General features: G+C 43.5%; 3 protein-coding genes across 4 annotated transcripts; 2 read left to right on the top strand and 1 right to left on the bottom strand.

Annotated features, from left to right (window-relative positions):
• Positions 1-154: 154 nt before the first annotated feature.
• c8a (complement component 8, alpha polypeptide) lies at positions 155-4,884 on the bottom strand. Its single transcript, XM_062530320.1, has 11 exons — positions 4,724-4,884; positions 4,511-4,625; positions 4,135-4,279; positions 3,721-3,868; positions 3,302-3,491; positions 2,998-3,192; positions 2,462-2,702; positions 2,191-2,322; positions 1,787-1,944; positions 1,389-1,629; positions 155-560 (listed from the first exon to the last, which is right to left on the bottom strand). The coding sequence occupies exons 1-11, from the start codon at positions 4,810-4,812 to the stop codon at positions 412-414; spliced, it is 1,803 nt and encodes a 600-aa protein (XP_062386304.1). The 5' UTR covers positions 4,813-4,884; the 3' UTR covers positions 155-411.
• A 195-nt stretch (positions 4,885-5,079) lies between these two features.
• Positions 5,080-11,316, top strand: si:ch211-188c16.1 (uncharacterized protein LOC562677 homolog). Its single transcript, XM_062530324.1, has 19 exons — positions 5,080-5,348; positions 5,673-6,513; positions 6,617-6,775; positions 6,986-7,412; positions 7,653-7,768; positions 7,909-7,931; positions 8,090-8,130; positions 8,217-8,270; positions 8,378-8,510; positions 8,630-8,789; positions 8,876-8,993; positions 9,132-9,166; positions 9,309-9,369; positions 9,559-9,593; positions 9,708-9,771; positions 10,001-10,099; positions 10,220-10,233; positions 10,421-10,454; positions 10,645-11,316. The coding sequence occupies exons 1-19, from the start codon at positions 5,340-5,342 to the stop codon at positions 10,721-10,723; spliced, it is 2,502 nt and encodes an 833-aa protein (XP_062386308.1). The 5' UTR covers positions 5,080-5,339; the 3' UTR covers positions 10,724-11,316.
• A 255-nt stretch (positions 11,317-11,571) lies between these two features.
• Positions 11,572-23,686, top strand: LOC134073440 (phospholipid phosphatase 3-like). 2 transcript variants are annotated; one of them, XM_062530327.1, is made up of 6 exons: positions 11,572-12,036; positions 17,999-18,150; positions 20,999-21,279; positions 21,471-21,528; positions 21,650-21,826; positions 22,289-23,686. In XM_062530327.1, the coding sequence occupies exons 1-6, from the start codon at positions 11,898-11,900 to the stop codon at positions 22,418-22,420; spliced, it is 939 nt and encodes a 312-aa protein (XP_062386311.1). In that variant the 5' UTR covers positions 11,572-11,897; the 3' UTR covers positions 22,421-23,686. The 2 variants fall into 2 exon arrangements, with proteins under 2 accessions (XP_062386311.1, XP_062386309.1); XM_062530325.1 differs by lacking the exon at positions 17,999-18,150 and adding an exon at positions 18,564-18,721.
• Positions 23,687-24,120: the final 434 nt, after the last annotated feature.

The raw sequence follows: 24,120 nt of genomic DNA on the forward strand, positions 1-24,120 counted from the left end.
TATCAATCTAAACTTAACCAGTTGTATTTGGTGTTCTTGCTGGTAAATGTCTGTTTCAGCTGATAACACACTTTACAGTTTCTTTCATTACTTCAGTTAATTGTATAGCTAAATCCTCTTAACAGTCACAATCCCAAAGAAAGAACATCTGCAGTTTAAATTAGGCCTACATTTATTTCCAACAATCTCAATCACAAAGAACAAGCATCTACATGGTTTGAATCTTAACAGCACACATGAAAGGCTGTGTTACACAGAATCTCAGGGGAAATGTGGTAGAATAAGCTTCAGCTGTACACAAATTCAGAAGAAAAGTCTATAGTTCTGGGTTCAAATGCCTCTCTTGTATGCAACTACTGGGTTGGTCCAAGCTGTTGTCCTTTGCTTCTCTTTTCTTTCTTTACTTCTCTCTTAGCAGGGTTGGGTTTGCTGAGAGTTACCAAGACACAGGGCTCCCCCTGCTGGTTTGGGGTTGTTGCACTCTCGTCTCCGGGTCTTTCGGCCTGATTGGCATGAGGAGGACCAACTGCCCCAGCAACTCCAGGAGCCATCAATAGAATCTGTCACATGAACAATTTCATCAGCGAATGATGAAGGATGTCACACACTCCTGTTGCCATTCTCAACTAAACTACTGACATCACTTCTTTTTAACAGCCCACCTCGTCCAGTATTATATTACAGAAATACTGAATGATCTCCACTCTGCAGCCACATTTGTTATGACTGCCAGTTCAACACATTTTCATAAAATGACATAAACAATGAGATATAGCCAATTTGTCTGATGCAGTAGGACTACTCAGGAGGGAACCAGTATAGTGCGAGCCTGATGAGCCAGGCCCACATCAAGATGCAGGGTTTGGGAACTCACCATAGGCAGAGCTCAATCGGAGGGGTGGAATAAACAGTTGTAGGATAGCAATAGGATAGCACTACAACCGATCATCTTCTTGTTTTCAAGTAGCAGCATTAGCAGAATGGGGAAATCACGCTTAACGTGTCTTATGGTCGCACGTCAGTCATAATTATGTTAAGCCCGCCCACCGACTCTATACACCATGTGATTGGCCCGATCGTCACTTCAAATTCCCAGCTCCCAAGTCAATGGAGTTGCTAGACTACCCCTAGGGGCGTCTAGATTCCTAGGCTAGTATAGTGTATTTTGACCAACATGACATTGAACCATTGAAAATTACAATTTGTACAAAATGAGTTACATGGATTTACTGAATCATTGCAATGTCATCAAGATAGGGGGGAGAAACAAGTGATAAGATAAGATAAGATGATATTGAATATGAACAAACAGTTTTGGAAATTGCAATTCTGATCAGAGATATGCATCAAAGCAACTGAGGGAAAAACTGTAATATGCTGTTGGTCACCTTGCTTGGGAGCATCTGGTCTCTGAAGCTCCTCACAGGCTTGTCCCCCGTAGCCCGACTTGCACACACAGCTGCAGGAGGTGCCGCTGAGCGCAGGGACGCCGTTATTCCTGCAGGGGGCGCAGCGGCAGGGGCTGTAGTGCTGCAGGTACTCCTCCCAGGCCCTCTTCAGGTGCGCAACTCTGGTCCTGGCCTGGTCAGCCGCAGTGCTCAGGCGCACAAGCTCATACACCGGTAGAGTCTGGACATGCGGGGACCGGGCACACAGACGTCCATGGATGAGGTTATAATGTTTCATGAACATTTTCATGTCATCATAAACATAGATACAGATAAACAGATACAGATATACTGTAGATACCCCCCCTCCATTTCATTCAGAGCGTGTATTACAGTACCTCAAAGTCAATGAGGTCAGGACTGTATTTGAGAGATTTTCCCCACTTCCTGAGAGCACTTGTGTCTTCAATGATGTTGGTGCTTGCTGTGGTAGGTTCCGTTCCCCCTTTAACCAGTGTGAACCCATCCCTTATCAAATCACTGGATGACCCTCTGCCTACAAAGGTAAAATACAGAATATTAACTCTGTATTCATGGTGTTGAGACATCACTACAAAGGCTCAATGATGGAAGGGTATAGTTCATGCCATGAGTTCTTGATTATTTGCTTTTATCTAAATATGTACAGTTCAGGTGGCAATGTTTTACACAATAAATTGCCTTTGAGGGTCATTGACATTGTCTCTTTAAAAAAGTGAGACTCTGTATGTTTGTGGGGCACATAGGAGTATGTTCTGCTCACTCTTAGTCACTGAGCCAATCTTATCACAGAAGCTGATGTTCCCCTTCACTGGATTGTCAAGTAAAGCATCTGTCTTTAACATCAGTTTAAAGGACAACCCAAAGCATCGTTGGACCATTTTGGAATGCACCTCTGAGAAAAGAAAGGGGGGACACTGATCAGGACTCCTTCATCCATAGTACGAAACAAGGCTGAAATATTCTGAAATATTTGACCAAATCAAACGAGCATTTCATTTTGCACAAACGTCATTCCCAATGTACATCATTACCAGACTTCCTCATGGCCTCTTTGTTGACAATCATCACACGCTCCAGCGTTCCCCCCAAGGTGCCGTGGGTGATGTGGTGGGTGCCGTACTCCTGGAGAAACTGGGCGTACGAGCCGAAGTCATACTCCTCCGGCAGGTCCATAAGAGCCTGCTGCATGTTCTCATCCAAAACCAAGTCCCTGCTCCGCATCTTAAACTGGGCCGTCTGTACAGTGGACACAAGTCTCACCACACCCACGTCCTACAACAGAGCATTGGGGGGGTCAAGAGGAAACATGTATAAGCTTTATTGGATAAATTACATTCATTTGTCAAGGAACCCTTTATGGTTGTAGACTCAGCCCATTATGTTACATGAGAAACATCTGAAGTAACCAATTCAATGCTAGATAAATTATAGTTTATAGTTTCCTACCTGCACTCAAACAGGAATTATGTTATGTAAATAATCTATAAAATGCTTTATTTCATTGTCAGCTGTTTCACACAAAAAAAAACGTAATGCCACATGACAAAGCTATTGACAGCTCCCTTACCTGGCTTTCATACTGTGATATGTTGTGGAGAAACCGAGACTCCTTACTCCCTGAAATGCCTATCTCTCCACCGAAACCCTCTTTGGTTACCGATACAGAAAGTCCCCATTTATAAGAATTCAAAGTTTTCCGGCCATTAAGAAAGCTTGTCACATCCTCATAGTACTCTGAGGAGCCCTCCGCTCTAGCCTGTGCCTGGGATTCAATGGAGAGAACTCCAGTAAGTTCACCATTAGAAATGAGCACCAAGTCATGAATTGGATCAATACTACAGAGTAGAGTTACGTAAATAAAATATACGTACCAGGAATCGATATGAATGGAAATTGTATGGCTGCCGGTAGTACTTTTCATCATCGTTATAATAAAGATTCTCACAATAAGCATCATATGTGAGTTTCCTCCATTCTCCATTGTAGACGTATTCACAGATCCCGCCATAGTATATTGGGTCCAAGACGTGCAGCGCAAAATCTCCGGTCAACACATTGTAGCTAAAATAATGACCATGTACAATGTTATCTCTGAATGTGTGTGTGTGTGTGTGTGTGTGTGTGTGTGTGTGTGTGTGTGTGTGTGTGTGTGTGTGTGTGTGTGTGTGTGTGTGTGTGTGTGTGTGTGTGTGTATGTGTGTGTGTGTGTGTGTGTGTGTGTGTGTGTGTGTGTATGTGTGTGTGTGTGTGTGTGTGTGTGTGTGTTTGAAGGCACCTCCACACAGCTTACCCTCGAGTGGCTCGTTCAGATCCTGGGATAGGGAAGAGGTTTGAACATTTGCTATCCCTCACATCCACATCCTCACACTCATCCTCATCCGATCCATCCTGACAGTCCTTCTCTCCATTACAGCGGAGATGCTGGCTTATACACCTCCCTGCACACAAGCATGATGTTCCACTCAATAACACCTAGAGCCTAGAGGGGGCACTGAATTGGGTGTCACACAAATCAATCATCATATGAGTTTGTGAAGAACCACATCTTTAAAAAGATATATTTTGGAGGATTAAGAGACAAGACAGGCACAGGGGAAGTATAAGTCAAGTATCCTCATGTCAATGCCACTGGCAACATAATGTATGTGATTAATACTGTATGTATAAAAATAAAAATTCTTGAATCCTTGAATAGAACACTAGCCTGTCTGCTCGCAGGAGAACATTTCCCCACACGGGTTCTGCACTGGACACGCTGCTCCCGCTGGACAGAACTTCTCATCCCACTGGCTTCCCTGACACTCCGTCCCCCCAAACTGGGATGGTTGTTCAAGGGACCTGAATCGAAACTGGACCAACATCCAAAGGAAATAACAGACTTTTGTGTTTTGAAACCTAGATAGGCAGGATAATATATGCGATTGAATCAAGAAAGAAATCACACTAACAGACAAGGCTGCACACTGAAATCATTCCTTGTTCTTTCCTACCAGTTACCATGGTTGTTGTGGGACCATCAAGTGGAGTAGGCTAGTTAAAATACAATTCTGAGTAGCAGTGATTTCTTAGAGCAAACATACCGTTTTAGTCTGGCAAGCACCACAGGATGACCAAGATGACCATGGCGTTAGCCTGCAGTCAATCGGTGCTGGAACGTTCACACTTCTGGTTTTTCTCATTGTGCCATTTCTAGCCCTTTAAAACAGTAACCTTGGAATTAGTCAGATCCTAGTAGTAACATCCTATTTGTGTTTCTCAGATCACTTTATGTTTGAAAAGATAAAAGAAAATACCTGACTGCACCATATTCTCTCAAAATAATGGTCCCACTTGTGAAAAACTGATTCAGCCAAAATACTAATAAACAAACTGGAATCTTCATTTTGAAGGTGAAGTCAATTGCAGACTACTAGGCATACAGATTCTCTAACAGTTGAACACAGGCAATGCATCATCAGGATGAGCCAATGATTTATTAAAGGTAAATACCTGCACTGTTTATTTACCAGGCATGAGTCAATCCTCCCTATCTCACATACACACGCGGGCGCGCGCGCGTGCATATGTGCAAAATATATGCTCTGATGTGATGCTGCCATCTGCTGGAAATACTCACTCTGCACTCAAATCACTAAACAATCGAACAAGCTCAAGTTGTTGTTCGTTTGCAGTGGTGTGGTTTTACCCAAAGCCATCGATATCGGTTTGGTTTTACCTACAAGGACACCTTTGCTGTTGACGCGTGCGCAAAGGTCATTTATATCCGCATACATTTGTTTGGAAAAGCCCGGGAGAGAAGATGAGCTCAGCGACAAATAATTCAAGCAAGCGTATTTGTGAGAAATACTGTGTATCCGCGTCGTGAATTTTTTAAAACTCACGCAACAAAAGCTGCACACAGTGAACAAAATGGATCAGGTAGGTGAAGTGTTTGGGATGAGATTGCCTTCGGATGGGCAGGCAGTTGATCAATTGTATAACGTGACTTTCAAGATTGGAGTGTAAAATGGAAACACGATTAAAAAATAAGCAGTATTTTCATGGAGGCTTGACGTGTATTTGATGTGTATGGCTTTTGGTATTTTGCTTGGACCGGTAGCATTTTAAGTAAAGGATTAAAAGTTGAAAGAAGCACTTCAGTATATGAGCATTTCTTAAATGTACAACATATTTAAAAATCGTTTATAAACTGATATGTTTTCAGCATTAAATGTTCTACTAACCTTGTTTGTTACTCATCAGGAGACTGCTATCAATTTCAAATCTTTGAGGGCCAAGTTCCAGGAGTCTCAGGCAAAAGACAGACCTCCAGTTCCCGAGAGGCCAAAAAGTCTGGCAGCCCCAGTGGCTCGCTGCGGACCACAACCTCCCAGTCCAAAAACAACTGTCAGAAATTATCACAAGAGACCACCGGTGTCCGTGCCAGTCAATCTCCAAACCACCACTGCTCCTGCCACCTCCATTCCCATCTCCAAAGCCGCATTCAAAGACCGCCACCTGCCCCTCGTGCTGCCTATTCCGTTTTCAAGCGAGCCCAAGCAGCACACTGTGTCACCACCGCGAGGAGTGTCATCACCTGTCAGAGGCAAGAAGAAGCCCTTGCTCATGCCTTTCAAGTCCACCATCACGGCAAAGTTTGGCAGGGGGAACATGGAGAATGGTGAGCACACCTTCACCATGGAGAGATCCAAAGCAGAGACTGGGTTCGGTTATAATGGCGACAGTTCCAATCCAAGCTCTGTAAACCCAAGTCCAGAGAAACCAGGGACTCCTCCGCCGGTTGATGCAATCGAGGGTTCCTGCACAGAGGGCTCTGCATCTCAGACATCTCACCAGCGGGTGCTGAGCACCCTGGAGAAGGCCAAGAAGAAGTTCTCCCCCAAGCAGCTTTTGGAGTATGCTAAGCCCAAGAGTTTCCACTCCCGCAATGTATCTCCGTCAGCTAGTCCTCCACCCCCACCGGTGGACTATGAGAATATGATCCCAGAACGGCATCCACCAATGCCTCAGCTAGAGAGCATCCTACCTCCAGTTCCTCTTCATGCTCCTCCATCACCTTTCCAGAGCAATGGCATCTCTTTTAGTAAGTGCATGCAGCCTCAAACTGTTTACATCTGACAAAACTGTGAATTCTGGTTCATAGAGAGACAATGAAATGCCATTGTACATTTTGTTTTGGATTTTAGAATATGCCACAGTGAATCGTGACAAAGGGTGTGTCCTTGACCGGCCAGCTGTGGTACCACCAGTGAAGGTGCTTCCTGGCTTGCAGTCGCTTGGCTCCAGGCCAGTGAAGCCCCCGAGACCTCCACTGGTGGACCTGTCGCCCTTCAGCGCCACTAATGGTACAGTTTCAGTTGTCTTACAAAGTCTAGGCAGCTTTGTTAATTACGCAATTAAGAGGATTCATACTAAAAAAATAACTCTAGCCTAACTCCTGCATGGCACTATCACTATGATACTATGATCACTATACAGTACATCACTATGATGTACTATACATCACTATGATGTACTGTATAGGCCTACAATGTTCATCCTGTTTTTACTCTCAGTATTGGAAGGAAATGCTTTGCTCACAGCAAGTGCATCTGCAACATCTCAGGACCTCGATTTGGACCAGCATGTGCTGGACGCTCCTGAAGTCCCTGACTTTGATCCCTCTGAGCCTGTGCACGTGGACCATAGTGCTTTTGATCTAGCTCATGTAGATCTGCCACCTATAGTGCCTGAAGCATTTGGACACGTGGGGTTTCTACCACCTGATCCGGTAGACTTGGGTTACATGGGTTCCAGTGAACCTCTCACCACCGAGCAGGTAGCTGCAGAGGCTCCTGAACCTCCTGCTCTCCCTCCCTGGGTGGACACCCAGCCCTCCCCTGTGCTGGAGGCAGATGGCACGGAGGAGAGCTCCGACTGTGCACTGAGCAGCACCCAGGCCACGGACTCCTGTGGGACCAGTGAACTTGCATCAGAGCAGAAGTAAGAGGCATTTCTGATATGTTTTTGTTTTTTCGGACACTGACACAAAGTGCTCACCAATTATATTATTTTCTGTAATCTTTGCGTGGCACACAACTAACAGACATTCTGTCTTCCATGACTCTCACAAAGACTTCTTTGGCCTAACCTTTTTATATGATATGGATGGAAAGTTCAGTAGTAATTGTTTTTCTGATGGTCTCTATACTAGTTCTCTTTTTCATATTCCATTCCCCCTAGTGTGAGTTCAATGGACAGCTTTTATGAACATTGTGACAACATCTATGAGGACGTGGCTTCAGTGGCCAAGTTCCAATTCAATCAAAACTCCCGCAAACGCAAAGAAGCTCCAAAGAGTAAGATGCTGACTGTGTGAATCTCTAACATAATTAGACCAAACTTACCATTTTGATCAGGGTGGAGTAACTGTGGGGATTTATCTTGAAATGTCTTCTGGTCATGAAACAAAAATAACACTTTCCACACGTCTTTACAGATCCATATGGTAGTCCACCCCTGGTAAGTAGGTTTTATATGTAGGTGGTATTTATGTTTCTAATAAAAATCTGTTAGAATTTGCTTTTTAAAGGGTTTTTTTTGGTGTGAGAAAACATTTTGAGAGTGATTGTTGCTCCAAATTTTCCTCAGCAAGTCCACCTGTCTCCCTCACTTAACAGAATGAGCTGACACGGAAGACCGTCAAGTCCATCGCTCCATGGTGACGTATCGCCTAATAAATGGATGTAGTTTTGTCTAGTGCCACCTTGTGGAAATACTCAACTGTTTTCTCTGTTATGACCTCAGGTCTAAACGGGAGACAGGAGATCGCATTACTTTGAGTCGCAGACATAGCACCAGGTATTGTAACCCGATGATGTTCATTAGCTACGACAGTGAGGGAATGTCCACTTCCGTAAGCAATGTCTCTCAGAACAGCTGTCTCCCCCCTTCATCACTGATGGTAGAAAGGAACGAGGGAGTCCAGAGACTCAGGAACAGAAGGAACAGAAGAAGAAAGAGAAACAGCACCAAGAAAAAGAGAAGAAGGAGCAAAAGGAGAGACAAAAGCGAGAAAATGAAATGAAAAAGAAATTTAAAGTAAGCCTCAGCCAAGTCCCCACTCTATTGCTGTTAAACCAGCATAACATTCAGTTATTTCTGACTATTGACATTGTGCTTAAATAATGTCATTTTTAGAAACATTGTTGCTTTGACAGGTCACTGGACTAGAGGAACCCATGTACTATGCTAAAGTGATGGTCACCAGCAAAGTCCGCAAGCACGATTTGCCAGTGAAGAGTGGTGACGAAGTCAGCATAATCCGCACCAACAACTGCCCCAAGGGCAAATGGCTGGCCAGGGATGCCACACACATATGTGCGTGGTGGTATCTGTGTACACTGTCAGTGGGTCCCGGTGCAGATCACCGGAGTGGTAGTAATACAGTGTCCCCTTCTATGCAGATGGCTATGTGTCTCTGAGGAACCTGGAGCTGAACATTAAAGAGATGCTGGAGCTTGGGAAGAGGGTTGCTACTGGCTTTGCCACCAATGAAGGAGACACAGTCAGCCTAGGGAGCAGGTAGACTACATGCTAAAGCTGTTCTAACATGCACAGGTTTCAGTTGCCACAATAAGAGATCATGTGCTGTAGGGTTGCCTGTGTAGGGTTTTTTTTTTTTTTTTTTTTTCAGTTATTTGGTGTGCTTCATATTTGCAGGTCATCCACACAGAACCCTACACGCACCAGCAGCTGTGAGTTTTTTTCATTTTGGTTTATTATTTTCACTTTTTACGTTTTTGGAATACACAATAAACTACTGATGTACTGTTCAAAAGTAAGCTACTACAGGTACTGGCATAGCAAAGATTGAAGTTGTTTCTTTTATCCTCCTAGTCACTGACGATAGTGAGGAATGGACGTTTGAAGAAGAGACACTGTCTCCAACTACAGACATGTGAGTGCCTCATGTGAATGCATATGGGGGTTGAGAGAGGGAGAGCAGGAATTTGTTGTATGTTTCATACTTGGAATTTGAGATACAGTATTACCACTCAAGTTCACATACTTTCTCTATATCATATCTTACAATAAACAATGACAATCAAGAGTGAATTCAACATTTTACCTATTGATTTTCTTCCAGGCCCCAGTGCCGATCCATGTCTATGCCAGAGATGTGTACGTAGACTTGAGATCCACGCTATCATATCATCTGATTTACTACCCTCTCAATGTACGGTCTACTCTAATTTGTTGTCCATCTTTAAAATGTTCCACCGTGTCTCAAAACAGATGGGAGTGATTGCAGTATGCACCACACACAAAGTGATGGCTCTATGAATGATGTGACTGCCCAGTAAGTATAAATCCATTTCATTCTACTGTAGTCCACCCATGCATGATTTGCTTGCTTTAGTGATGAGTCAACCATTCAACTGACACATTCCTGGTGGAATTGGTTTTCGGCTACGGTGTAATTCACCCTTGTATGAAAACACCTCTAGTTCTAGTCTGCCTCACTTAATCCTACACCTGTGTTTGTATTTCCTCTTTGTTTAATCTGAGGCTTATCTCTCTGTAACTAGAACCAGGCATGACGCACTTCAGAAGCTGGCCATTTTCTTTCAGCACTCAAAGGGAGGCTTTGATGACGCCACGGACAATGGAGAAGCCACCCCAACAAAGTACCCATTTCTCAGTATATTGTTATAAAATGTTACTGTTACTGATAAAGTTACTGTTTTCTTATCTGATTTTCTGTGTAAACTGTATATATGATTATATATCAACTTTTATTTCTACAGCACTGGAGATACTGGTAAGTCTTTGCCTGATATCTTCAAATGACACATATTTTGGGTTGTATGGGTCGTTTTTGTGTCCTGATGTCATTAAGCTGATTTTATGGAGCTTTCTTGACTTTTTAACAAATGTCACTTGTAGAAAGTACAAACAGATAAATGCAAGTTTTTCAATTTATCTTTTCACCACTGTCATCCAATCAGACTTTCTGTGTGCCATGGAAGAGCCTCCTTACTCGTGAGTATTTTGAAAGGAAAATGCATTGTTTACTTCTGTTTAAGTACACATGGTGAATGTCAATCAATAAGCTCGTATCTGAAAGTGTATGAGAAACGTGTGTTGTTGCCGTAGCAGCAGAGGCCAGAGAGGCCTTATGACAGCAAGGACATCAGTGCCATCCATTCCACATGTTTCTCTCCCCCTACAGAGAACAGCAGGAGGAGGAGGATTTTGAGTTTGCAGACGTGGTGCTACTGCCTCCCCCAGAGCTGTATGCTGACACCTGAAGCCCTGATGGGGCCACGTGGACACTGGGGCCCAGTTTGTGGTGTGCCATGTCGTCTGTTGCCGTCACCTGATCTGGAATCTTGCTCATTACCGAGGGGGATCGCATTGTTCCTTGCCGTTTGGGGCGTTTGAAGAGACTAGTATCACTATCGCTTAGTGTTGAGAGGCACACACTGGAAACTGACAAGAGTGGTAATGTCATCATGTGGCCACCAGGGAGTGACACGCAGGCCAGACACGAGTGGATGATGTACTGCTCTGATGCATTCAGTTTCAACTGAAAATCGCATCATGTGCACAGGAGGTAAAGTTTGTCAGACACATGTTCTAAATGTCTAGTGATATCCAACATTTGTTATGATGTGGATACATTGAGCAGTCTCACCCCTAATCCCCCCAAGCCATGCACAAAACTAAATCACTTTTCTGTTGGATGCACTTTTTTTGGTTTGTTTTGTTTTGCTTTTGAAGTCCTCCCCTCAATAACCCCAACCTACAAGTTTAATGTACTATTTGTATAGTGTTCAATTCACACAGTTCTGTTATTTTTGTGTAAACTCATTTGTGTTAAATAAATGTAAACATATATGAAGGGCTTTCCTGTACTTGTGTTTTTGTTTTGTTTCTTGATATTCCAGTGAAGGCAACAATTGAAGCACACCATATTCCGCTAAAACAATACACTGTATCTGTGTGTGTGTGTGTGTGCGCGTGTTTGCGTGTGTGTGTGTGTGTGTGTGTGTGTGTGTGTGTGTGTGTGTGAATGCGCGCGCACATATGTACGTGAGTACGCGCGTGAGTAGTGGTTCGGGTTTTGGGGGACCGTGAAAGGGGGCTGATCTTAAATTGCCATACTGAAGAAGGGCGGGTGGTACCAACGCTAGTTTGCCAGTTGCTCATTTGGAGTGCGATACCGTGTTGCGCCGACATTGACTTGCCAACACTGCAAATAGTAGCCTAACTATCTTAGCTTAATCTGACAAGACTAACCAATGCGTCTGACAAATGTTCCAATGAAGAGTTTGTGAACATTTGCCAAGTCGCGAACCTTGAAGTAGCGGTTTACGGCCTTGAAGTTTAACGAAAAAGCTTTGGCGCTTCGGTCAGTTTCTGAACAGACGAAACCTTTGAGAGCACATTTCTACGGCAGAGAAACGAGACATTTCAGAGTCAATGCAACGATTACTGTGTGAGAAAATGGTCCCAGAGACAAGAAATGGGGGGACCTCTGTGCTGAATAATAACAACGACGTGAAGGATCATAGTAGAAGAAAGCTGCTCATATGTTTGGATATCTTCTGCTTATTCTTGGGTATGTTTATTTATTCTCTTTTGTTGTTAAGTAGGTATAACGTTAGCTTCTGTTTCAGTTAGATGTATAGTGTAAACTAAAATGTGTTGCTATGATGTGTTTATCCTATTAATGTTATGAAATATTTTGCCTAAAAACGTGTCCTCTAGTCCTTCTGTAGGCTATGTGCTCAAACGTCCCTGTTAGGTCACGTAGATAACTCCAGTCCCAAATCCATCATAAGAAGTTTAGGGATGTTTGTTTATTGTTTAATCATTTGGTCTTACTGATGCAAGATTGAGTTCTGTTAGGATACTTGCACAAGCAATGACGTTAACATAAATAACATATTTTTGTGGGTGGTCTGATACACATATGACACTTGTTATGCTTTCAGTGTGGATTTTCCCTTACAATATTGAGTGAATGAATATGTTGCTTGCCCACAGAATATTAATGTATGGTTGTGGTGCAGCAATGTTATTCTGTGGTCCAGCAATAGCCTGGGAACTTATCCTGCATATGAGATATTACTAGGCTAAGTCTTCTGCAGGTTCAGCCTCATCTGCTCAATACCTGCTATTCCAATACTGTTTAGATTGAATGTTAAAATTGAAGGTGCATACCTGAACCTCCTAACCTCATATGCATTAAGCCACTGTGATTTAAAATTCTACAGCATAATTTGAAGTGTTTGATTTCAGGTGGATGTGAATGTCTGTTTTTTTCTTCCCTTGGAATGTTACTACAAAGTGAAATGTTTTCACTGGTCCTGATGGTTTCACTTAGCATATTCTCTCAGAATTTCTTGCATTCCATACTGGTTTCCTGGCCAGGCTTTCCCTCAAGGTGACATCTGGCTCCCACTTCTCTTCATTTCAGACGAGTTTGAGTGTGTAAAAGAAAATACCGGAAAGGTGTGAAAAAAATGTTCAGAGGTTACATGTGTGTTTTTTGAGTAAGTGAGAACGTGTAAGGGGATACGATTCCTATTTTCTTCAGGGACAGTCTGGGAGACTCAGATTGTTGCGATTAACATTTGACAATCAGCCATTTAAGACACGTGTAGGCCTACAGAGACATTTTGAAAACACTTCACATGAAACTCAGGTTGTTGTGATTAACATTTTACAATCAGCCATTTAAAACCTACCATACACTGGCAAGATTTGGGAAATATTCTTGAAAGATTGTAGTCTTTTGAGTAAAGCTTGAGTGAGGGGCATTAGTTAAAAGACTACAATCTTTCAAGAATTTTCCCCAAATCTTGTCAGTGTAAGGTAGGCTTTAGACACACATGTAGGCCTATCACTACAGCAATTTTGAAACAAAGAAATCATTTACTTAGCTAACTTCCTATTACAGCCTCTGAATGTTACTGTGTTGTCTGCGTTATTACAAAGAGTCAGAACAATACATCCATTTCTTCGGATATCCACAAGCGTTATGTCAAGTAGGGTCGTTTGCTCTGGACACGGCAGTCAACCTGCTCCATTGTGACAGGTGGCTCAGCACTCAGTGGCATGGTGTTGTGTTGCATGTGGGGTGAAGGCAAACGGACTGGGCTTGGGTGCAGCTGACCGCCTCACATCACAACACTGTCAACAAGATCTGCAGGTGGATGCAAGTGTGTGTGTGTGTGTGTGTGTGTGTGTGTGTGTGTGTGTGTGTGTGTGTGTGTGTGTGTGTGTGTGTGTGTGTGTGTGTGTGTGTGTGTGTGTGTGTGTGTGTGTGTGTGTGTGTGCGCGCGCGTGTGTGTGTGTGCGCGCGCGAGCGCCAACGTTGTATATCTTAATGATATAGTCAAAGAGCACATAGAAGAAGGACATTACACATAACTTTGGTTTGATAGTCCTCCGTTTTTGCTATTCAGGACAGGAGTCTGAATCTATCTCCATGTCAGGAATTCATAGTGTGCTTTAGTTTAGTGTATTTCCTAATGCTTTTTAATCTCCACAAAGCCACCATAGCTAAAGATTATTCTGTAGAAAACATGACTGCTCATGTGGTTTGACTTGAATTAGGATTAGGAATGGTTGCACCTGTATGTTATAGGTCTAAATGTTTGTGGAGGGCTTTTCCAACAGGTGGTTGGTTTTTAGTCATTATTGGGGATATAAACACCAATGACATATAGATATAGATATATATAGTGTCAGTATAGGATCACAGATTTCTTACTTGGTCAAATATGGAAAAGATATCAAAACACAAAGTATCAGGCACTTCAGTTTGCAGAGTCTTAGTGGTGTTACTCTCGTAAAACCATGTCGATCAAGAGAACCCCATCACCCTCTCCAACACTATAATTTCAGCATCCTACAAATGGTCTGTGGCATCTACATGACTTGACATCCAAGTTCATTACTCAGTTTCTCAAGCACGACCCAAACATGTGAAGTGGCATTGCTGTGTGTTTTCCCAGAGATGTGCCCCATGTGTACTTATGGAAAGCGGAGGGGTGTTTTTTTTTTTCTTCAGTTTTTTGTGGGCTTGCTCTGTTTTGCCCAGTGTGTGTTTAGCTGACCTCAGAGAACGCCCAACAACAAGCCGGCAGTGTTTTCCCAGTGAAAGATGTGGTTAGTGGGGAGTGACCGCAACGAGGATGTGGTGGAAGCACTTGGATAATCACTGTCCTCCACGTGAATGACAACTTGGTGGCTTGATGTGAACGCTTGAGGGGAAATGGCCATCGTCCTAATGTCCTAATTCTTCTCCTTAGCACGCTTTCTCTGACTGCCAGTTTGGTGAGAGTGCAGAATTAAAAACACTTGTTCTAAAGCACTGCTCAGTGATTCTTAGTTGAATGAAAAGGTAGCCTATGTGGACGTAAGCCTTTACTGATCTGGTTGGGTTTAATGTTAAGCTAATCAGCCTAAGACTGCCATATAGGCTGATGGCATAGTTCTCCAGCCTATACAGGCCTCTATTCATGTACAAATGGTATACTTAATTTGAATGAACTAGAACTGTTCTAGTTTCTAGAGTATTTTTATATACAATTTTTAGTTCTATTTAGGATTTTTATGGTTTGGAATGAGTGTCGGTATTCTCCATCTGCATAAGCCTAATGCTGAAGCTAATCAGGGTAAAAGATATGGTGAAGTTATACCTTTTTTGTGATTAATTGTGTAGTGTGGTAAATTGTAATGAATGTAATCATGTGGGTAATGTACATGTACAATGTATGCACTTATGCACAGAGTGTTATTCCTTGTATTTGTATTTTCCCAAATGAAGCTGCTATATAGACACGAGAGTAGTATCTAAATTAGAAGTATTATCATATCTATCTAATCTAATGAAGTACTGGACACACTGGATCTGGAAATGCTTCAGTGCTGTTAGTCTAGTTCTCAATGTTTTTAAAATTGTCAACAGTATATTGAGAATGCCTGGTGTATTGTCAGTGTTGGCCAGATGCAAGCACATTCTCAGTCCAGACAGTCAAGTGGACACAGACTGGACAGTACTGTAGGTCTGTGCTGACTCTGTCCAAGTCATAACAGTCTGTGTAGCGGGCCTGAGTTTTGCTTGCATGTGTATACACTTGTCCTTTGAGAGCAAGGGTAAAGCCAGAGAGTGGAAAGTGTGCGTGTGTGTGTGTGTGTGTGTGTGTGTGTGTGTGTGTGTGTGTGTGTGTGTGTGTGTGTGTGTGTGTGTGTGTGTGTGTGTGTGTGTGTGTGTGTGTGTGTGTGTGTGTGTGTGTGTGTGTGTGTGTGTGTGTGTGTGTGTGTGTGTGTGTGTGTGTGTGTGTGTGTGTGTGTGTGTGTGTGTGTGTGTGTGTGTGTGTGTGTGTGTGTATGCGTGTGTGTGTGTATGCGTGTGTGTGTGTATGCGTGTGTGTGTGTTTATTTGAACAGCAACCACTATTAAGCCCGGGGACTGGGTGGGATTCTGGGGGTTGTGGTCTCTGTTACACTGTCTTATTCGGCCCTGCAGGGCTAATTATTCTGCCTGGCTATCACTGGGAGTTATTTGCTGAGACGGAAAATGTGGTGGCAGACATGATTGTGATAACTGACTGGGGCCGTAGGATCAGTGCTTGATTACTATAGGCTCCAGGCATCACCTGTTTCAGATGAACATTCAGCTTTGAAGTCCCAAGGACCGCCAGCCTGCACATCTCTTCTCCTTTATGCACACGGTGGTCAACACTGTTGTCAGGTCCGGAGAGTTGATGCATAAATGCATATAAGTTAATGTATAAAATCGTTTACATATTCATATTCTATTTCCACTGCCGAAATGTGACCCTTCTTCCTCCACTGTCTCCATTATGAACTATACGGACTGATGAGGTTACTGAAATAAAATTCCACTCACAGTTATGCAGTGGGCTTCCATCAACCATCAGCCATCAGCCTTCTGTTTGTATTTTGTATTGATATGTGTAGAAGAAGGCAAAATATTTACCTCAAGCAGGATGAGTACTTGTGTAAACGGACTTGAGGCAGCATACTGTGCATCTGCCTTAACTTCAGGAGGCGGTTTAGTCCCGACAGGCTTTTGCTTTTCAGGTTTCATGTTTCAGTCTGAATCCCTCCTGTTACTCTAAGCCAGTCTCCCTAATGGCTATATTGTGTCCGGCTTCCTGGTATTGCCATTATCAGCGGACCACATGTTGAGAGCATGTAATACGAGAGCTCCACAGCTGGCCTCTCCGGGGCTGGACTGGATGGGGGGGAGAGGAGATCGCTCGGCCTCGGAGCTCTTTGATGGGAAAAAAAAGCAGGCGCTGTTTTTTAACAACATGGGCCGAATGTTTGGTGTAGCGCACACAGTCTTTCACAAACATCCTCTAATCTGTTGTTTGGAATGAGATGGTGTTTGTTGTCAGTCGGTGAAGTGTCTGTTTAGTTTGGGGAAGGCAGACCTGGTAGGAATAGCATCACGTCGTGCTGCCATGAATAACAGCCTCCAGCACTTCATTTCAAGTTTATAATTTAGCTCTCCTTTCCTGTAAATACCCTTTGATCGTTTGACATTCTAAGAAGTGTGGTTTTTTTTTTAGATTGCCAGACATTTTCCACACGCAAATACCCTCCAGCATGTTCATTTGTTTGTCCATTATGGTGTTGTTGAAAAAGCTGAGTGTGTGTGTGTGTGTGCGTGTGTGTGTGTGTGTGTGTGTGTGCGTGTGTGTGTGTAAGGTTGGGGGAGGTGACTCTCTAGATAATGTTGTCTGCTCTTGGTTATCTATATTGGGAAGAATCCAAGATACACTAATTTGTTTTTCAGGGTTTCATGGGGGAAATCAGGGAGGCGTTGTCAGAAATCTCTGACCTGAATGAGGATATCTCGTCAGACAATTCGAAATGTAGTCTGTGTGTTTAAATGACATGCTGGTTATCTTGGGGTCATGGAGTGAAGGAGGTGGGGGTTTTGGGTGGAGCTGGTTTATACTGTAGCACTCGGCTTCCACTTTGGGGCAGAGAGGTTTTTTTTTTTTAAGTTAACATGAAATGGTGTTCCCTCTATTCACTGTCCAAGGTAAATTAAAGCATGAATATTTGTATTGAAGAAATATATTTAAGGCGCAAGTCTGGCCTGACTTTATGTTCAGGACGATAATTGTTGTACACATTTTTCTGTTGTGTTTTATTTTATTTCAACCACATCTTATTGTTCTTTTGAAACCTACTGTACCAGCATGAAGAAGTTGATGTTTGTGTGTGTGTGTTAATACTGTATAAACATGGTGTTTGTGAGATTCATTAATGCACATGTGTGAATGAGCATCCTGGGCAGGCCTGAGTTCATGGGCATGAGTCTATAGTTTTCTGCATTCTCAATCACATGCACATCTGTGTGTGTGTGTGTGTGGGTGTGTGTGTTTGTTTGTTTATGCATGAGTGAGTGTGTTGTTTTGTGTTTGCGTATGCATGCACGTCTGACATCCGTGTTTGTGTTTGTTTGTGTGTGTGTGTGTGTGTGTGTGTGTGTGTGTGTGGGTGTTTGCATTGTGCATACGTGCATGCAGTGATGCTCACGTCGGTCATCCTGCACTCCGCCACCCTGCCCTTCCGAAGGGGCTTCTACTGCGGCGACAGCAGCATCGCTCAGCTCTATCAGAGCAGCACAGTGTCCACCAAGCAGCTGGCGGCGGTGGGGTTCACTGTGCCCATCACGTCCGTAAGTCCGTAAGGTTGGCATTGCGCCAGGGCCCGAGGGGCACAGCATCCTTAGGATCTTAGGGCCTCATCAAAAACACAGCTCACAACCCACTGCACCTGTCTCCATCCAGAAACCGATTTCAGTCCGATTTCAGTGGAGATCACTTGACCTCAGTGTTATCGTTTATATTGCTCTCACTGATATTGGTCAAATGAACATTCATTGTATCACCATATCATTAAGTATGTAGTTTCGGGTGAATGGTGAAATGGGTAGTGAGTTGTGTCGATGAGGCACTGGGCGCATTCGGATGCTCTGTCCTCGGCCCACCCCACGCTGTAGCCTCCGCTTTTTTGAACCACTCTGACCACTTCTCCTGCTCTCTGTCTCCTTCTCTCTCTTTCCCTATCCCTCTATCTCTGCTTCTGCAGCTGGCCTTCCCTTCCTGATCATAGAGTCTAGCGCTATCAAGCCCTACAAGAGAGGGTTTTACTGCCACGACGAGTCCATCAAGTACCCGTCCAAACACGGAGACACCATTAGCGACGCTGTGCTTTCTGCTGCTGGCATTCTTATCGTCATCCTCTCTGTAAGTCTTCCTCCACGGTGCTTTCACTTTGATTGACTGTTCACGCGGCGAGCTTCTCACTCTTCACCTTTTAGACACTGTGCAAAACAAAAGGGTTCATCTGTGGGAGGATATTCCTGGTATCTGGTAAAATGAGATTTGTAACTAACACCTAAAGCATTTTACTAAATATATTTTAGGGTTATTTGGTTGCCTTTTAGACTACGGTATATAGTGTTTTGAATAATGATTAAATAGTATTTAAACTAAAATACATTTTTATATGCATACCTGGAGTTCTATATTCTTCCCAAACTTTATAGAGTGTGTGATCTGACACAGCTTTAAGAATGCATGGACACTTGTTTTTAATTTGGCGCTGTTCACAGCTGCAAACAAGGCTGAACTTTAAAAGGCGCAGATGCAATCATTCCTTTCAGAATGTGTTTTTGATGTCAGACTGTAAACATGGCTCTCTTCAAAGTCGTTTTATCAACTGATCTTTTCCAGCCTGTAAATCAGATGTTTTTCTCCTTCTGTCTCACTCCTTCACCCATTCCCCCCTCCCTCTCGTTCCCCTAATTGTTTTACTCTTTCATTCTTCTTGTTGTTCTCTCACTCTTGTGATCTCTATATCTCTCTCTCACTCTAACTCTCTAACTCTCTCTCTCGGCTGTTCCCAGCACCCACTTAATTTCTCTGTGGCGTTCAACCCACCATGTCTATGGGCTCCAAAGGCTTCAGTGGTGGGAGAGAAACAGTTATCAGTCCTCCGCCATCTCTCCTAGCCCTTTTCCAGCTCTGTTTTCCTTTTTGAAAGCCTCCCCTCCGTGTCTCTCTTTCTCTTTCTCTCTCTCCCGCCCTCTCTCTCTCCCTCCCTCCCTCTCTCTCCCTCCCTCTCCCTCTCTCTCCCATTTTGATTGTGCTGGGATTGCAGGTAGAAAGCTCCCAGATGGGCCTGTGAAATCAGAGCTCGGAGAGTCAGGAAAACAAACGCGTCTGGCTGCGAATGTCAGACGCAGGACCTAGCTCAGCGTTTCTCCTGATTGAAAACAGCAGTGCTGCCCCTCAGTCTCCCCCTCCCTCTTTCACTCTGTCGCTCTCAATCCCTCCTCTCTCTCTCTTTCACTTTTACTCTTTCCCCTGTTCTCTCTCTCTTTCCCCTTCTTTCACTTTTACTCTTCCCCCTCCCCTCTCTCCCTCCCTCCCTCACTCTCTCTATCTCTCTCTTTCCTCTTCTCACTTTTATTCTTCCCTTCTTCTCTCTCCCTTTCTCCCCCTCCTCTCCTCTCCTCTCCCCATCTCACCACCCCTCTCAGTCTCAACTGTTCCTGTAACCCCCTTTTATCTGTCACCCCCCTTCTCTCTCTCTCTCTTTCTCTCTCTCTCTATCCCTCTCTATTTCCCCCCTTAAACCCTCAGCTCTCTCTTCCCTTCCTGTCTGTATCCCCCCTTCTCTCCCTCTCTCTCTCTCTCTCTCTCTCTCTCTGATGGAAGGGGGGACATGCTAAACAGACACAGCTGTGCTGCATTAGCCTCATACAGCACCTCCCCCCCAGCACTCGCACTCACACAGACCCTGTCAATCATCCCTCTCTCCCCTCTTATAACCCGCCAGCAGTTGTGTATACCAAACACACTTCACAGGCATTTAAGTCGTCTACCATGGTGCACAGCACTTAGCCAAGCCCCATAAGCAGCAGGCTACTTAGCTTCATCATTCACCATTGGACCGTGATCATAAGATTAGTCACTGTTGATACGGTCTGTCCCTTGCCTTTTCTTATTAACCTTAATATCAGTCAGGTTTGGGGGATCAAAATGAAAGGAAATAAGAGCCATGTGGGCTTTGCTATACACTTGCATAGTTGCCCATCACAGGAGTTATGTCCTGGCAGCATCTAGCCTGGAGCATATATTGGGTATGAAGTCCCTCTCTCAGATCAGTCGACATGACCGCCTAATCTTCTGAACAGTTTCAGTTGATGATGTCTGAGTGCCTTTTTAAAAAGGTGCCTTACTTTTGTCTGTCTCTATTCTCCCCTATACACATTGCACACCATCTCTTTCTACTTTCTTTCTACTCTCTTTCTACTTTCTTATGAAAGGTTTGGTACCTTTTCAAAAAGCTACCACAACTCTCACTGTAATTCTGTCTTTTTAACATATGCTACAGTAGTTTAACCTCATTTCAGATGTCCTGCTCTTTGATTGATCTGTTATTTTACTCTTAATAAATATTTTGTGTTGTGTGTGATTTCATATTCAATGTTGCCTGGACCCATTCTCTGCACCCAGATTGTCATTGGCGAGAGCTACAGAATCCACTATCTGCATGAAGGCTCCAAGGCGTTTGTGAGGAACCCATACATCTCTGCCCTCTACAAGCAAGTGGGCGTGTTCATCTTTGGCTGTGCCATCAGCCAGTCCTTCACCGACATCGCCAAAGTGTCGGTGGGCCGGCTGCGACCTCACTTCCTGGACGTGTGCAAGCCAGACTTCACCACCATCAACTGTTCACTCGGCTACATCACCGAATACACCTGTCAGGGGGATCCCAGCAAGATTCTGGAGGCCAGGTAAGCTAATCACATTTACTGAAAACACTGGACAAGGCCTCTATTGTAAATTAAATTGAAATTGAACTTGAAATTGAAATTACTGTCGAATCTATGCTTTACAATATAGTATAATATTTGTCGTTGAATGGATGGACAAAGTGAGTGTGTTTGTTATTAATTGTACTGTACATGGGTGATCCCTGTTCCAGGAAATCCTTCTTCTCTGGCCACGCCTCATTCTCTATGTACACCATGCTGTACCTGGCCGTGAGTTCCTCATGCTCTCACTTACACACGTCACATAAACACAAAAATAACGTTCAGTGAACACGTTCAGTGAGTTTTAATTCTGGTTTCGACCGCTTGGGTGGCGCTCTCTCTCCCACAGTTCTACCTGCAGTCGCGTTTCACCTGGCATGGCGCTCGGCTGCTGAGGCCTCTGGTCCAGTTCACCCTGCTGATGATGGCCTTCTACACCGGCCTGTCCCGGGTCTCCGATCACAAGCATCACCCCACCGACGTGCTGGCTGGGTTCTTTCAGGGAGCCGTTGTGGCTTATTGTATTGTACGTTGCCACCCTCTAATCTATAATATACCCTTTTAATACCCTCTCATAACTGTTAATTAATGACCACCGATGTAAATAGAATTTTTGGTTTGTTTTTATAAGTTTGTGGTTCGTATTGTCATAGACTCACGGGGTGCCTCTCATGCAACGTTTATATGTCCTCCCTCGCTCCTCGGGCCTCGATCCTCACTGATCTACATAAAGAAAGATAGAAGAAGGGCTAGACTATCCCATTGTTGCCACCCCATAATTCTTTATGTAGATCAGCGAGGATCGAGGCCCGAGGAGCGAGGGAGGACGTATAAACGCTGCATAAGAGGCACCTATATACTGTAGGAAATAGTTAGCCAACATGAAGATACTCACTACAGAGGTGTATGTTTACGTCACTCACAATGGTACGTGATGCCAGTTGTGTTCCCACCTCATCATCAGGTTTTTCTCTCTCCCTCTCTCCAGGTGTTTTATGTGTCAGACCTCTTCAAGTCAAAGACCCGTAAATCCTCGCTACCTGTCACGCCCATCAGGAAAGACCTGCACTCGCCAGGGGACATCAGAGACCACCTCACCAACCACCTCAGCTTACCGTGAGCTTCAACTCACTCACGAGTGGACTTAACCAAACACTGGACAATCTCTCAACGATACACTCACACTGCTTTAAAACCACGTTGACAGTGAATTCAAGTCAGCAAGAACCATGCTGCACGTTCAGACTGTTAAGACCTGTGGCAACTGGAAGAAGACATGTGGAATCATTATTCTTGTATTCTCATTGTTTTAACTCTCCACCTCTGACAAATGGGTATGAAGCCATATTGGATCGTCTTGAGAGACATGTGATTAGCAATGGTTGTTACACCATGTACACCTTTTGCAGTCGCACGCCACACAATTAATGTTTGTATCCATTCCTCTGATGAGAAAACAAATTCCTGAGCTAAAGGAAGGATTATTATTGTCTGTGTATATATAAGACACACATGCATAGTATTATGATATTATCGCATATTCATGCTCAGTATTGGTAAATGTGACAGTGATAGAACATCTCTTCTTGAAAAAGCTAGGAGGAATTTGGTTGCCCCAGATGCATAAGCTGGTGCAGTTTTGTTTTGTCCTTCGAGAGGGCATCTCAGTGAACAAAAAAAAATCTATAAATATGAAGGGGCACATTTAGTGTGTGGGCCTGTTTCCGCTGGCTGGGAAGCGCCCTCATAGTGAAATTATGTTTTTGTTTTTTTTATTTTTATATTGTGGTATCATGTCTGCGAGTGTGTGTGAGTAATGTCAGAGTTGTGACCACTGACAGTAAGTTTGCCTGTCAAGTCAATGAAAGAACTTGAGCACAGAGACCATACTGTAGGTTGCTCTCACAGATCCAACTATATGGTGATCTTTATGAAACTGTGGATTTGTTTTTCTATGCACCACTTAATCAGTAATAATATTTTATATTTGTGCATAAGTTGGTTTGTTTGTTTGTTTAATGTTTTTATTTTTGATTTATTGTATTAGTATATATGTTTATTTGTGTTTGTCAGTATATGATGAACTGTTTGTTCACAGTGCAAAATTAATTTTGTAACAATTGTTTAATGTCATGTATCCTCAAAACCACAATCAGTATTTTCCTGTCTATGCACAGACCTGTATGAACAAATCTGAAATGATTTTCACTTGGAACCATATGCTGTTGTTAAAGAAAAAAATCAAGCAGATTCCAATGCTTTGGTATGCAGGTATTCCTAAGCTTTTGTGTAAGAATCAAAATGTTTCAGGGTATATGAAGACGCTGAAGGCCACACACATGATGGAAGTCTAAACATGAGTAAATTTTTGTATAATTACAGTGTTTGCTTTGGAGTCTGGTCTGAAATGCTTTAAAAGACACCTCATTTAATGTAAAATAGCCTTCCCTCCGTACCCCACCCCCCACTGCAGTTTCTTTTCCTCCGTGAAACTTAATTCTCCGCCAGAGCAGAAAGGAATTCTTACAGGAAACGCTCTCCTCTTTGACAAAGCAAAAGCCGATGTTGGTCCTGCATTTTAACTACTTTCGAGCTGAATCCCCTTTCATGTGGCTTAAATCAGAGCTGAAGTGAGCGCTTCAACTATAATTGGGTCCCCTGGCTTCTACATTTGAGATAAATATATCTTTAGTTGCATTCCTACCACTTTGCACTGCTTGGTTTGTTCGACTTCCTTAATGTTAACATCAATGCACATCACACAAATCATGCAGGGTGTTGAAGGAATGTCATGCAAACTGCTGGGAACAAAACCGAGGG

Source organism: Sardina pilchardus, chromosome 2 (genome assembly GCF_963854185.1).
Source record: "Sardina pilchardus chromosome 2, fSarPil1.1, whole genome shotgun sequence".
In the NCBI taxonomy this organism is placed as follows: Eukaryota; Metazoa; Chordata; class Actinopteri; order Clupeiformes; family Clupeidae; genus Sardina; species Sardina pilchardus.